Source organism: Carcharodon carcharias, chromosome 21, assembly GCF_017639515.1.
Source record: "Carcharodon carcharias isolate sCarCar2 chromosome 21, sCarCar2.pri, whole genome shotgun sequence".
Classification (NCBI taxonomy): Eukaryota; Metazoa; Chordata; class Chondrichthyes; order Lamniformes; family Lamnidae; genus Carcharodon; species Carcharodon carcharias.
In genome coordinates this window covers 29,571,589-29,585,166 of record NC_054487.1, presented here as the reverse complement: position 1 = coordinate 29,585,166, position 13,578 = coordinate 29,571,589, and the positions used below count along the sequence as shown (strand labels likewise).

At 41.5% G+C, this 13,578-nt stretch overlaps 1 protein-coding gene across 9 annotated transcripts in view; it reads left to right on the top strand.

Annotated features, from left to right (window-relative positions):
- The window catches only part of erc1b (ELKS/RAB6-interacting/CAST family member 1b), a 1,202,158-nt gene that overhangs the window by 1,139,060 nt on the left and 49,520 nt on the right, over nt 1–13,578 (top strand). For 5 of the 9 annotated variants that reach the window (XM_041215843.1, XM_041215846.1, XM_041215841.1 and 2 more), the window contains one exon: nt 7,431–7,622. In XM_041215843.1, coding sequence (XP_041071777.1) covers nt 7,431–7,622 — 192 coding nt within the window. The remainder of the gene's footprint in view (nt 1–7,430; nt 7,623–13,578) is intronic. The other 4 variants (XM_041215847.1, XM_041215845.1, XM_041215842.1 and 1 more) reach the window with 1 other exon arrangement.

Genomic DNA, 13,578 nt, shown 5'->3' with positions numbered 1-13,578 from the left:
GCAAGGGTGGTCAAATTCACCAGTGTCTGAAGAGATGAGACCATCCCATGCCCGTGAAACAGAGTTAAGTAGTCAAGATGAAATGTTGTTGTGGGGATCAAGAGTCATCATCCCTTTGCAAGGAAGAGAACCATTCTTGATAGTGCTTCACGATGCACATCCAGGCAAATTGAAGATGAAAATGCCTGCACGAAGCTATGTCTGCTGGCCAGGCATAGACAATGACATTGAAAGTGTGGTCAAGTACTATCTCCAGTGTCAGCAACAACACAGTGTCAGCACAACAGACGTTGCCTATTTCAGCTCCACTGCATCCATGGGAGTGGCCTGGTTGACCATGGTTTAGACTATGTATTGATTATGTTGGACCATTCTTAGGTATCAAATTTTTATTGACTGTAGATGCGCATTCTAAGTGGATGGATATGTGGGATGTCAGATCACCGACATCGAGCGCAACTATTGAAAAGCTGCGTCATTGTTTTAGTATATATGGCCTACAGAAAGTCATTGTTTCAGATAATGGTACAGTCTTTACCAGTACAGAGTTTCAAAGATTCATAATTGTAAATGGAATCAGATATATTAAAACAGCACCATATCACCCCTCATCAAATGGTTTAGCTGAAAGAGCTGTGCATACTTTCAAATCTGGAATGAAGAGGTTTTCCGAAGGTACTGTAGAAACTCGACTTTCCTGCTTTCTTCTCAATTATTGTACAATGCCTCGTTCAACTACAGGTTTAACACTGTCTGAATTATTGATGAAACGCTGCCCGTGTACAAGGTTAAGTTTGGTGTTTCCAAATTTAGAAGGGAAAGTAGAGAAAAATCAGAGTAATCAAAAATTGAATCACGATATTCATAGCAAAGTTCGGAGGTTCATTGTAGGAGATACAGTTTTCATGCGTAATTTTGGAAGTGGACCTTGATGAGTTCCTGGTATAATTGTCTCAAAAATTGGTCCCTTGTCCTTCCAAGTGGAAGTGGAAGACAGAATTGTTCAAAAACATGTGGATCATAGGAATAGAGACTTTCCTATAACCAGCTATTCCATCTATGGTTAACTTTGAACCATTAATCCCTGAGGTGACAGATTGACCTAGAATAGTTATGCCTGATGCCTCTGTACAGTTGCCAAACTCTGAACTGCCACTTTCTAGTTATGTATCTGGGTCTGCAGTTCCTGATCATGTTGATCCAGTGAAATAACCTCAAGTGGCAGAGCTGCACCGCTCTAACTGAATAAGGAAACCACCTCAGACACTTAATTTTTAATTACCTGACTTGTATATACATGTATGTTGTGCGTTATTCAACTGTTCTCTGTAAATAGGAAGTGTAAAAAAACTAAAGGGGGAGGAAATATAGTAAGTGAAGGTATAGTCTTTCCTACTGGCTATCAGGAATCACGTGATTGTTCTTGGAGACTCTGACCAATGAGCCCTAAACCCGGATAATCTGGGCGGGGCATGGTTTTTTTTAGTCGAGGACCTGGTTCAAGCATGTAGCTTCTGAAAAGCTCTCTGAAATAAGTTATCTGTTTCAAGTAGAAATCTGTTTGGCACGTCAAGTCATTACACAGTCAATGTCGTGAGTCTGGCCCCGATGACCTTGCATACCTGCTGTCCACATGCATTTGCCTTTTTCAACAAAAGTCATGAGCCGTGTCATCAAAGGACAGTCCTTGTTGCCCAGTAGCCACTCTTTGGTTTGTGATGGAGGCTCAAACACAAATGTTTTGGTGGACTGCCACAGAATTAAGGCATCGTGAATGTTGCCAGGGTACCAGGAATTGACCTATACAATACACTACATATGGTTGCCCAGCAACTGGACTTTGAGGGACAGGAATCTCTTTTAATTGAGTTGAATTGTGGCACCTGCAAAGTGGCATGCGTGCAGTCAGTGGCACCCTGCACATGGAGATACCTGAAATTATCACAATGCCAGGTGCTGCTGTCTGACATGAGAGAATAAAATGCATTCACCCCCATTGGAATACAGAACTGCAGTGAGCTCTATTATGCAACAGTGGACAACAAACTGAAAGATATTAGGAATATTGGCGCTCCAGCCTGGGAAGAGCCAGGCGCATTAAAGTTCATGGCACTTCACAGCCATTAAACCTCCTCTAAAGCTGCAGTTTTAGTTCAACAGGTATCAGATGTTAGTGAAGAGATCCTTAATGAAGAGGTGACATCTGACACACCATTCCTCCCTGAGATTCAGGTAGAAGAATTGCTCCCTGAACACCCTGTTACATATGGCCTGCTGCTGAGTAGCCCTTCTTCCTGTCCTGTTCCTCTGCCAGCAGCTTGTCCTGCTTTGTGTCACTGTTGCTCATTCTCCATGCTGTGGTCCATGGGGAAAACAAACTACTGCACCTATATCAGGGAGCAAGTGGTTTGTGCAAAATCCTTAAAGTTTGGGCAAAGTGTTTCAGGGCATGCCACACCACTCCCTGTAAGCTTTAGAAACTTTAAAGAGCTCTAGAAACCCCACTTTTACAATCACAGCAACAGACAGTAGAATCAGTCAGCAACTATACTGAAGATAGCTGATGATCCCTTTAAATAGCAATGATGGTGTCTGAGCAAACCCTTGAAGTGAGAACCAAGATCTTAACCATGTGCCACACCATCCTTGTAGACTTCACCAACTTTAAATAACAGTACAAATCTCAAAACACTTCTACTAACCCAACAACAGCCAGTAAAAATCAATAAGCAACTAACCTGAAAGTAGTTGATTATGCTCTTGGATAACAAAATGCCGGTTTCAAATCGGCATTGTACACTGATTAGAATCACAATCTGCCTATTTTGCTTTCCAGGGATGCTTCCTGCATGCATACTAACACCCTCACAAAAATGGCATCTAGCGTGGCTGGCACAGGCCGCTGTTGCCACTTTGGAGGCAAAATAACATTAAGAAACAGGCACCAAGGAGCCAAATTTTCCAGACCTACTCTTTCTCTATTTCTGTTTTTCTCTCTCTCTTTGTCTCTTCTTATCTTCCCCCAATGGCAGTGTGGTTACACTGGGAGTGATCAAGAGCTCCAGCTAAGATCTTCCACCCCTATCTTGGGCTTCTTGATGGCATTCATAGTATTCACAAATACATTGGTTGAAGTAGAGCAGTTCACAGAGAAGACCAGCAGCTGTTATCAAACCAGTGGCAATGCATACAATTCATGCCGTTTTCTTGTCAACCAAAGAAGTCATAATTATCTCAATAGAGATAAAAACAAAAAAACTGCGGATGCTGGAAATCCAAAACAAAAACAGAATTACCTGGAAAAACTCAGCAGGTCTGGCAGCATCGGCGGAGAAGAAAAGAGTTGACGTTTCGAGTCCTCATGACCCTTCGACAGAACTTGAGTTCGAGTCCAGGAAAGAGCTGAAATATAAGCTGGTTTAAGGTGTGTGTGTGGGGGGCGGAGAGATAGAGAGACAGAGAGGTGGAGGGGGTTGGTGTGGTTGTAGGGACAAACAAGCAGTGATAGAAGCAGATCATCAAAAGATGTCAACCACAATAGTACAATAGAACACATAGGTGTTAAAGTTAAAGTTGGTGATATTATCTAAACGAATGTGCTAATTAAGAATGGATGGTAGGGCACTCAAGGTATAGCTCTAGTGGGTTTTTTTTTTATTTTTTTTTTTATTTTTTTTTATTTTTTTTTTATATAATGGAAATAGGTGGGAAAAGGAAAATCTTTATAATTTATTGGGAAAAAAAAGGAGGAAGGGGGAAACAGAAAGGGGGTGGGGATGGGGGAGGGAGCTCACGACCTAAAGTTGTTGAATTCAATATTCAGTCCGGAAGGCTGTAAAGTCCCTAGTCGGAAGATGAGGTGTTGTTCCTCCAGTTTGCGTTGGGCTTCACTGGAACAATGCAGCAAGCCAAGGACAGACATGTGGGCAAGAGAGCAGGGTGGAGTGTTAAAATGGCAAGCGACAGGGAGGTTTGGGTCATTCTTGCGGACAGACCGCAGGTGTTCTGCAAAGCGGTCGCCCAGTTTACGTTTGGTCTCTCCAATGTAGAGGAGACCACATTGGGAGCAACGAATGCAGTAGACTAAGTTGGGGGAAATGCAAGTGAAATGCTGCTTCACTTGAAAGGAGTGTTTGGGTCCTTGGACGGTGAGGAGAGAGGAAGTGAAGGGGCAGGTGTTGCATCTTTTGCGTGGGCAAGGGGTTGTGCCATAGGAGGGGGTTGAGGAGTAGGGGGTGATGGAGGAGTGGACCAGGGTGTCCCGGAGGGAGCGATCCCTACGGAATGCCGATAAGAGGGGTGAAGGGAAGATGTGTTTGGTAGTGGCATCATGCTGAAGTTGGCGGAAATGGCGGAGGATGATCCTTTGAATGCGGAGGCTGGTGGGGTGATAAGTGAGGACAAGGGGGACCCTATCATGTTTCTGGGAGGGAGGAGAAGGAGTGAGGGCGGATGCGCGGGAGATGGGCCGGACACGGTTGAGGGCCCTGTCAACGACCGTGGGTGGAAAACCTCGGTTAAGGAAGAAGGAGGACATGTCAGAGGAACTGTTTTTGAATGTAGCATCATCGGAACAGATGCGACGGAGGCGAAGGAACTGAGAGAATGGAATGGAGTCCTACAGGAAGTGGGGTGTGAGGAGCTGTAGTCGAGATAGCTGTGGGAGTCGGTGGGTTTGTAATGGTTGTAACGTGTCCGGCCCATCTCCCGCGCATCCGCCCTCACTCCTTCTCCTCCCTCCCAGAAACATGATAGGTTCCCCCTTGTCCTCACTTATCACCCCACCAGCCTCCGCATTCAAAGGATCATCCTCCGCCATTTCCGCCAACTTCAGCATGATGCCACTACCAAACACATCTTCCCTTCACCCCCCTTATCGGCATTCCGTAGGGATCGCTCCCTCCGGGACACCCTGGTCCACTCCTCCATCACCCCCTACTCCTCAACCCCCTCCTATGGCACAACCCCTTGCCCACGCAAAAGATGCAACACCTGCCCCTTCACTTCCTCTCTCCTCACCGTCCAAGGACCCAAACACTCCTTTCAAGTGAAGCAGCATTTCACTTGCATTTCCCCCAACTTAGTCTACTGCATTCGTTGCTCCCAATGTGGTCTCCTCTACATTGGAGAGACCAAACGTAAACTGGGCGACCGCTTTGCAGAACACCTGCGGTCTGTCCGCAAGAATGACCCAAACCTCCCTGTCGCTTGCCATTTTAACACTCCACGCTGCTCTCTTGCCCACATGTCTGTCCTTGGCTTGCTGCATTGTTCCAGTGAAGCCCAACGCAAACTGGAGGAACAACACCTCATCTTCCGACTAGGGACTTTACAGCCTTCCGGACTGAATATTGAATTCAACAACTTTAGGTCGTGAGCTCCCTCCCCCATCCCCACCCCCTTTCTGTTTCCCCCTTCCTCCTTTTTTTTCCCAATAAATTATAAAGATTTTCCTTTTCCCACCTATTTCCATTATATAAAAAAAAATATAAAAAAAAAATTAAAAAAAAAATTAAAAAAAAACCCACTAGAGCTATACCTTGAGTGCCCTACCATCCATTCTTAATTAGCACATTCGTTTAGATAATATCACCAACTTTAACTTTAACACCTATGTGTTCTATTGTACTATTGTGGTTGACATCTTTTGATGATCTGCTTCTATCACTGCTTGTTTGTCCCTACAACCACACCAACCCCCTCCACCTCTCTGTCTCTCTATCTCTCCGCCCCCCACACACACACCTTAAACCAGCTTATATTTCAGCTCTTTCCTGGACTCGAACTCAAGTTCTGTCGAAGGGTCATGAGGACTCGAAACGTCAACTCTTTTCTTCTCCGCCGATGCTGCCAGACCTGCTGAGTTTTTCCAGGTAATTCTGTTTTTGTTATAATTATCTCAATGTTCTATTTCCCGGGAATATCGTGAAGCATTGGTGTAGAATTTGTTTGTGCTTGTGCTTGCATGGAATTGTATAAAGGAAAAGCCTCCTAATTACCACCTTTATCCTTCATGTATAAATTATTCTTGTTTACACATGGCTACCACCCTGATTGCAGTGACATCTTCAGTAAAATAAAAATCAAATTGTGATTGAGGAGATACAGCACCAGTCCTCGTAAAAATATTTACCCAATACATGGGGCTAGCTCAAAATGAATATACAAACCTTGTAGGACATTTAGCCAATTAGAATCATTCATCAAGTAACTTAATTCTTTCAGACAAGCATTCAGCTGCCTTTTGAATACTTCTAGTTTCATTTACCTTGCAAAGCAGATTATTACAAACATTTATCTTTTCTGAATTTAAAAAAAATCATTCTAATGTCTGGTTTAATTTACTTGCACTAATGTAAATTTAAGTCCTCTCGTACTGCAAGCCTGACACACTTCAAAGTAACAGTCTGTGTTTACTTATTCGTACCACTGAATATTTATACACTTGAATGAGTTCTCTCCTTAACTTTTTCTCTGGACTATAGAGCTTGATCCTATAATCCTTACCCATATCTCATCTCTATTGTATTTGGCATAATTCTTGTTCTTTTTCTCTATATCCTTTCCAATTCGTATATGTCCTTTTTCTAGCCTAGCGACCTATATTGAACACAATTTTCCAGATGTGGACTGAACAGTATATAATAAAGTCTTAGAATAACCTCTTGTATGCTTGTATTCTTAAACCAAGATCCTTGACATTTTTTGAGGAAGAACAGAGAAGTTGTCCTGGTATTTTCGCCAATGTTTATTCCTCAACCAATACCACTGAAAACAGAATATTCTGTCATTTATCATCTTGCTGTGGGGAAATTGGAAAACTTTATAGCCTACAAAGCAACAATGTCTACCCTTCAAAAATGCTTTGTTGGCTGTGTTGTGCTTTGGAATATCTTGAGTCATGAAAGGTGCTATATAAAATTTAGAATCTTCTGTTTCTTGTTTGATACAGAACAGTTTGGTGATGATGGTGGTGGGAACAGTTAGGTTTTTCAGAATTAGGAATGATCAGAAATGAAACTCTCACATTAAAGGTAACAAACCAAAGAGCGCAGAAGGTGGGGAAGCCTCCTATTTCAAATCATCACACCTTCATTGTTCTAAAATGATTGTGATTTTATCATGCTGCCTTGATTTTGTTGCTTTTGTTTGGTAGGAGGCACTGTGACAGCTGTCATGAGATTTAGATCCTTCCATAATTCTTTATGTGATGTTGGGTGTCAGTAACTCATTATTTTATGTTCATTTATAGATTTCTGTATGTGGCTGTGTTGCAGATTTTCTCCCCTCTCCCTCCCATGCTTCTTTTAAGTATTAGCTTTATGGTGACGGCCTCTATGCTTTGCCTGTTCTAATGGTGATGGCCATATTTTCTGTGGTGACATACCCCTATTTTTGCTGGCTTATTCCTACCTTTTTTTTCTCCCCAGCAGATCGTCCATTCACTATTGGAACTGAACCAGAATCGCAGTAAACTGAAGCTGTACATAGGACACCTCACAGCTCTGTGTCAGGACCGCGACTCACAGATTCTTCAAGGATTGACACCACCCCCAGCATATGGAATTGATAACAACAGGGCAACGTGGGAAGAAGATTTGCAGAAGATGAGCTCAGAGCAGGTAAGAGAAAAGCATAAATATTAACTGCTCAAGTATGCTTTAGTTTTTCTGCACATCCATTCCCTGATCAGTTGTCAGCTATGTTGCCACAGCTGTCAAAATAGTATAATGATTCAAAAATCTTTTGAATTAATAATCCCGTAAATTCACAATATAATGATTATTTATTTCTGCTGCATAAAAGGTTTATTGGAAATGTGATGGTTTGAAGTAGTCATTTTTACAATGTTTCCAAAGCCAGGACTGTGTTACTCATATTGTGATTTTATGCTACAGCGGGGATCCAATAAACTATAAAAAGCCCCAGGGTGCTTTCCTCATTCCTAATATACATGTCAACACGCTCTGCTGGTCTAGTGTCACAATAGTTACCATAATATGCTACCCATTAAGTTTCCAAATTCCCAAGGTTTTGGAAGGAGAAGGACTGAAATCTTTCACTTCGAAGGATGGGAAGGAAAGAGGGAGAACAGAAGGTGTAAGTGAAACTGAATTGCTCAGATGTATTCTGTTATGGTTGATAATACAGTAGATGTGTTGCACCAAAGCTCCTGAAAGAAAACTAGAATGATCTTGTTGATTTTAACACATTTGCTGGTGTCTTTCTTGAAGCTAGTTTACACTTGTATCAGAAAGTGGATGGAGTCACGGGATGAAACTAGGGAAAGTAATCCTCAGTTACAGAGTTTCACGTTTTAAAAACAGGTTTTCATTGACTTTGCCAATTGGTCATTGCTAATGTGTAAGAATAAGGGGAGGAGGGAATACTCTAGGAGAGTATTCACATTGGTGCTAGATAAAAGCAAAATACTGTGGATGCTGGAAATCTGAAACAAAAACAAAAATTGCTGGAAAAACTCAGCAAGTCTGACAGGATCTGTGGAGAGAAAGACAGAATGTTTTGAGTCCTTATGGCTCTTCTTCAGAACTGTTTTTGTGTTTGTTTTTGGTTCACATTGGTGTTGCTCTTTTAATTCAGTTCAACAAATTCACTAAGGGAACAGGGGGTATTGCTTTTTGAAAACATTTAAAGCACTGCCAAAGAGAGATCTTTCTGCTATATTTCTACAAAACAGCAAGGTTTATTGCAGTGATAGAGGATCCATTTTATTTATAAGAAAATGTTAAGCTTTAACATTTCTGAGACACCCAGCAATGTATCTTTTGATTAGCTGTTATTATTTCAATCTGTAACTTGCATTTTGCAAGAAGTCATCACTTTCCATTTCTCTGGTGAGATTGAAGGGATCCCACATGTCAGGAGGCACTTTATGAGAAAAGTCAGAAGGTAGCTATTGTTGGAATCAGTACGGAAACAGCATGGTTTCATATTCATCAATAATTTGTGAGTAAGTTGAGCACAAAACCTGTATTTTAGTAACACTTAATTCTTATTTTATATTCTGTTAACAGCAACAACTTATACTTACCTAGCGCCTTTAAAGTAATGAAATGTCCCAAGGCATTTCACAGATGCATTATAAAACAAAGTATGACACAAAGCCACATAAGGTGATATTAGGTCCATTCATCAAAAGCTCCATCAAAGAGGTAGATTTTAAGGAGGTTAAATACAAAGGAGCTAATGGCACTAGATTTCCTTGGGGAGAATTTTCTCCCCATCGTGGGGGTTGTGGGGGAGCGGGCGTGCAGCCGATTGCCACCCGCGATCAACTGCGCGCCGCCATTTTACGTGGGCTGGCCAATTAGCCTGAAAGTGCTGAGTGCTCCCTGTGTGGGCGGGAGGAGTAGGCTGAGTTGGGGCCTGTGCTCTTTCATGCATGCGCGCAGAAATACCCTGAGCCATAGAGTTGCCTCAGGGAGATTAGTGTGATTTTTAAAAATTTTAATAAAGAAAAAAATTTTGAAGACATGTCCCGTCATGTCATCCACATGAGCTGGGACATGTCACTGAATTTTATTAAAAACTTTTATTAAACTTTAAAAACCCTCATGAAATCTCATCCCACCCATGGATGAGGTTTCATGATAAATGCAAAGGCTGCCTGGTCTCTTCGCCTGCCCGCCAACCTTAAGGTTGGACAGGCAGCTCAGTTAATTAATTAGTTTTTAAATGGCCTTAATAGGCCTTTGACAGTTTGGTGGGCACGCAGCTGACTCCGCTGTGTGCCCACCAAACTGAAGACCTGAATAACGCGTGGTGATGTCATGACGAAAGCCCGACATCACCACACATCATTTTATGCATCCACCCCTGCTCACCAACCCGAAGATTCTGGCCCATGTCATTTAGCAAATCAGAAAATGTTCAAATTAAGGGAGTGTGTAATTTATAATGATTATTAGACTAGAATTTAATTTAGTGTTGAAGCCAGTGTGAGTTCAATATCGATCACTGTGATTAAAACTGACATGGATATACAGTAACTTCTACTTGAGAGTTTAGTAAGAGTCTTTTTTAAAGAGTATTTTGTGTTCATTGAAGTGAGAGCTGTTCATGCTGGGAATGAAATTTCCATTTTCTGGCACCAAGTATCAGCATCAGGTACTCCCAAGTCCAGTATTGTGCACCTGGAAGCAGAGTACAATTCCCTCTGCTCTGCTGCAACAATGTGGCTTAGCCCAAACTACAGAAGATATAGCTCTAGATGTAGGTTACACAATGCATTGAATTGCCCATGCGTGAGCCACAGACTGGAGGTATGTTTGTTTCTTTTTTATTCTTCTATAAGATAAGAGCATCGCTGGCAAGACCAGCATTTGTCACCCATCCCTAATTGACATTGGGAAAGTGGTGGTGAGTCATCTTCTTGAACCGCTGTAATCCATCTGGTGTAGGAAGTGAGTTCAAGGATTTTGACCCAGCGACATTAAAGGAAGTGCAAGTTCACTCATTTCAGCCCGCATCTAACTTCCAGATCAAGTTTTACCATTGTGGCCTAATGCCAAGAAATCTAAAGGATGGGCAAGATTGACCCCTAGCAAAATTGAAGTCAATGGGAATTAGGAGGGAAACGCTTCACCGGCTGAAGTCATACCTAGCACAAAGGAAGATTGTTGCGGTTGTTGAAAGCCAATCATCTCAGCCCCAAGACATTGCTGAAGGAGTTCCTCAAGGTAGTGTCCTAAGTTTCATCTTCAGCTGCATCATTACTGACTTTCCCTCCATCATAAAGTCTGAAGTGGGGATAATTTCACAGTTCTGAGTACCATTCACAACTCTTCAGGTAATAAAGCAGCCCATGCCCACTTGTAACAATACCTCGACAACATTCATGCTTGGGCTGATAAGTTGCAAATGACATTCGTGCCACACAATTGTCAAACGATGATCATCTCCAACAAAGGAGAATCTAACCATCTCTCTTTAACAATCAATGGCATTGCTATCACCAAATCACTAAACAAACAGAGCATACTTAAAACCTTCAAGAAATACTAACTGGATAGAAAAACGAAAAAAGCCTTAGCACTGAAAGTCAACCAGGAGTTAAAGAAAGCAGAAACAAAGCCAGAAAATGCTGGTCTAACAGCATCTGTGGAGAGAAAGACAGTTAATGTTTCGGGTCCATATGACTCTTCTCAGAGCATTTTCTGTTTTTGTTTCAGATTTCCAGCATCTGCAGTATTTTGCTTTTATCTTAGTGTTACAGAAAGCAGTAGTGCAAAGCACAGAAGGACAAAATCTCAACAATCTCAGAAAAACTTCCCTGAATTAAAACAGTTCTAGAAAGCCGTTGAAACTTGAAAATGCACAATATTGAACTTTGTTTGAAAATACGCAAAAGAAAGTAACATGTCAAAGAAAACAGTAAAGCAGCCAGCAATATGTAGATGGTCAATGACAATCCCCATCCCCCTCATTGTGGCAATAAGCAATCATAAGCCCTCCCACTACCCCATTAAGGGAAAAAAGAACAGCCCCCGTGGCTGAAACAATTATCGCTTCCTGTCCCTTCCATTCCAGGTGAGACAAAATTTGTACTTGGAAGCCCCAGTTGAGGTAAACCTCTCCCTTCCCCATTCCCCTCTCCCATACCTGCTCTTTCCTTGCTCTCCTCCACCTCCTCTTTGCTCCATCTTTCCCCTCCCCCCAGCTTCTTGTTCTCATAATTCTTCCTCCCCTCCCCTATACCTCCTTGCTCCCTGTTTTCGTTCAGTTACTTCTGTAATCTCTAACCTTGTTTGACCTGAAAAGTGTCCTTGGTCTTGACACTCCATGTGCATTGCCATGGTAGGTCAACTAGTATGTTTACAATTAAAAAATGTATATTGCATTTCTAAATCCTGTTTTCTAAGTTGATGATGTTGAACAGACCAAATACGTATCCCCAGTATGATCATGGCTGACCTTCTGTCTCAATTCCACTTTCCTGTCTGTTCCCCATGTCCCTTGATTCCCTGAAAGATCAAAAGTCTATCTATCCGTAGTTGAATATACTCAACAGTGGAACATTCATAACCCTCTGGGGATAGAAATTTCCTTTGAGTGAAAACATTTCTCCTCATCTCAGTCCTAAGTAATTGACCATTTTCCTGTGACTGTGTACCCATGTTCTGGAATTGTCAGCCAGGGGAAACAATCTCTCAGTGCCTACCCTGTCAAGCTCCTTCAGAGTCTTGTATGTTTCAATGAAATCACCCCTAATTCATCTAAACCCCAGAGGGTATAGGCCCAATTTACTCAGCCGCTTTTCATAGGAAAATTCCTAATCCCAGGAACAAATCTAGTAAACGTTGGCTGTACTGCCTTCAAGGTATGTATATCGTTCCTTAGTGTGGAGACCAAAACTGCACAGATAACTTCCTTTCTGCTGGGACTGTGTTTGAATCTAGGGACTTTTGGAAAATCATGACCAGGTGCATCCAAATATTTCTACAGCTGCTTCTTTGAGAACCAAAGATGTAGGCCTGGGGATTTGTTGGCTTTTAGTCCCTTAAGTTTCTCATACTTTTTCTCTGCTGATATGAATTATCTTAAGGTCCTCACTTTTATTAGCTTCTGGATTACCCTCTAATTCAAGTATGTAATTTGTGTCTTGTCCTGTTGAGATGCACAAAAAATATTTGTTCAACGTCTCTGCCATTTCCTCATTCCCTCTGTAGTTCCTCTAAGAGACCAGCATTTATTTTAGCTACTATTTGTAAAACCCCTTACAATTGTGTTTTTAATTCCAGGCTAGTTTACTCTCATTCTATTTTTTCTGTTTTCACAACTTTTAGGCTACCTTTTGGTGGTTTCTAAAACTCTCCTAATCCTCATGCCTGCTACTATTCTTCTCAACATTTTACACCTCTTTTAATCTAATACTATCCTTAGCTTTCTTAGTAAGTTATATGGTTAGACAAAGCATTAAGTAAGAAATAATTGAAGCTTGTAATAAAGGGAATGTAATAATTTGTGGGGAATTTTAATTTTAATTGGCAAAAGTAGTCTGGCAGATGTGTTTGTAGAATGCTTTTGCAACAGTTTCCTAGAACAATACATTGTGGAACCAGCTAGGAATAAAGCTAATATAGATCTAGTATTCAGGATTAAGAAGTTATCCATTGTAAAAACGTTCTCTGGGAAAGGGTGTCCATAGTACCACTGAATTCCATATTAAGTTTGAGTGCTGTACTCAAGTCCAAAACAAGGATCTTAAACTTAAACAAAGGCAATTACATCAGCATGAAGGGAGGTTGGCTAATGTTGACCCCATTTGCCAATTTGATTTGTCCCATCTATATGAAGATTAAAGTCCCCCATGATTATTTGTTACAAACTCCAATTATTTCTTGCTTAATGCTCTGTCCAATTGTATAACTACTGTTAGGCAAGTTATAAATGACTTCCAACAGTTTTTCTGACTCTTGTTCCTACTTTCCACCCGTACTGATTCTATTTTCTGAACCTCTGAGCCAAGATTTTTTCTAATGTTAGGAAGTAGGGGTGGCTTAAGTAAGTTATACTTGTATTTGTGGGTGTTAGGATTGCGTTTTAGCTTTAAAGTTT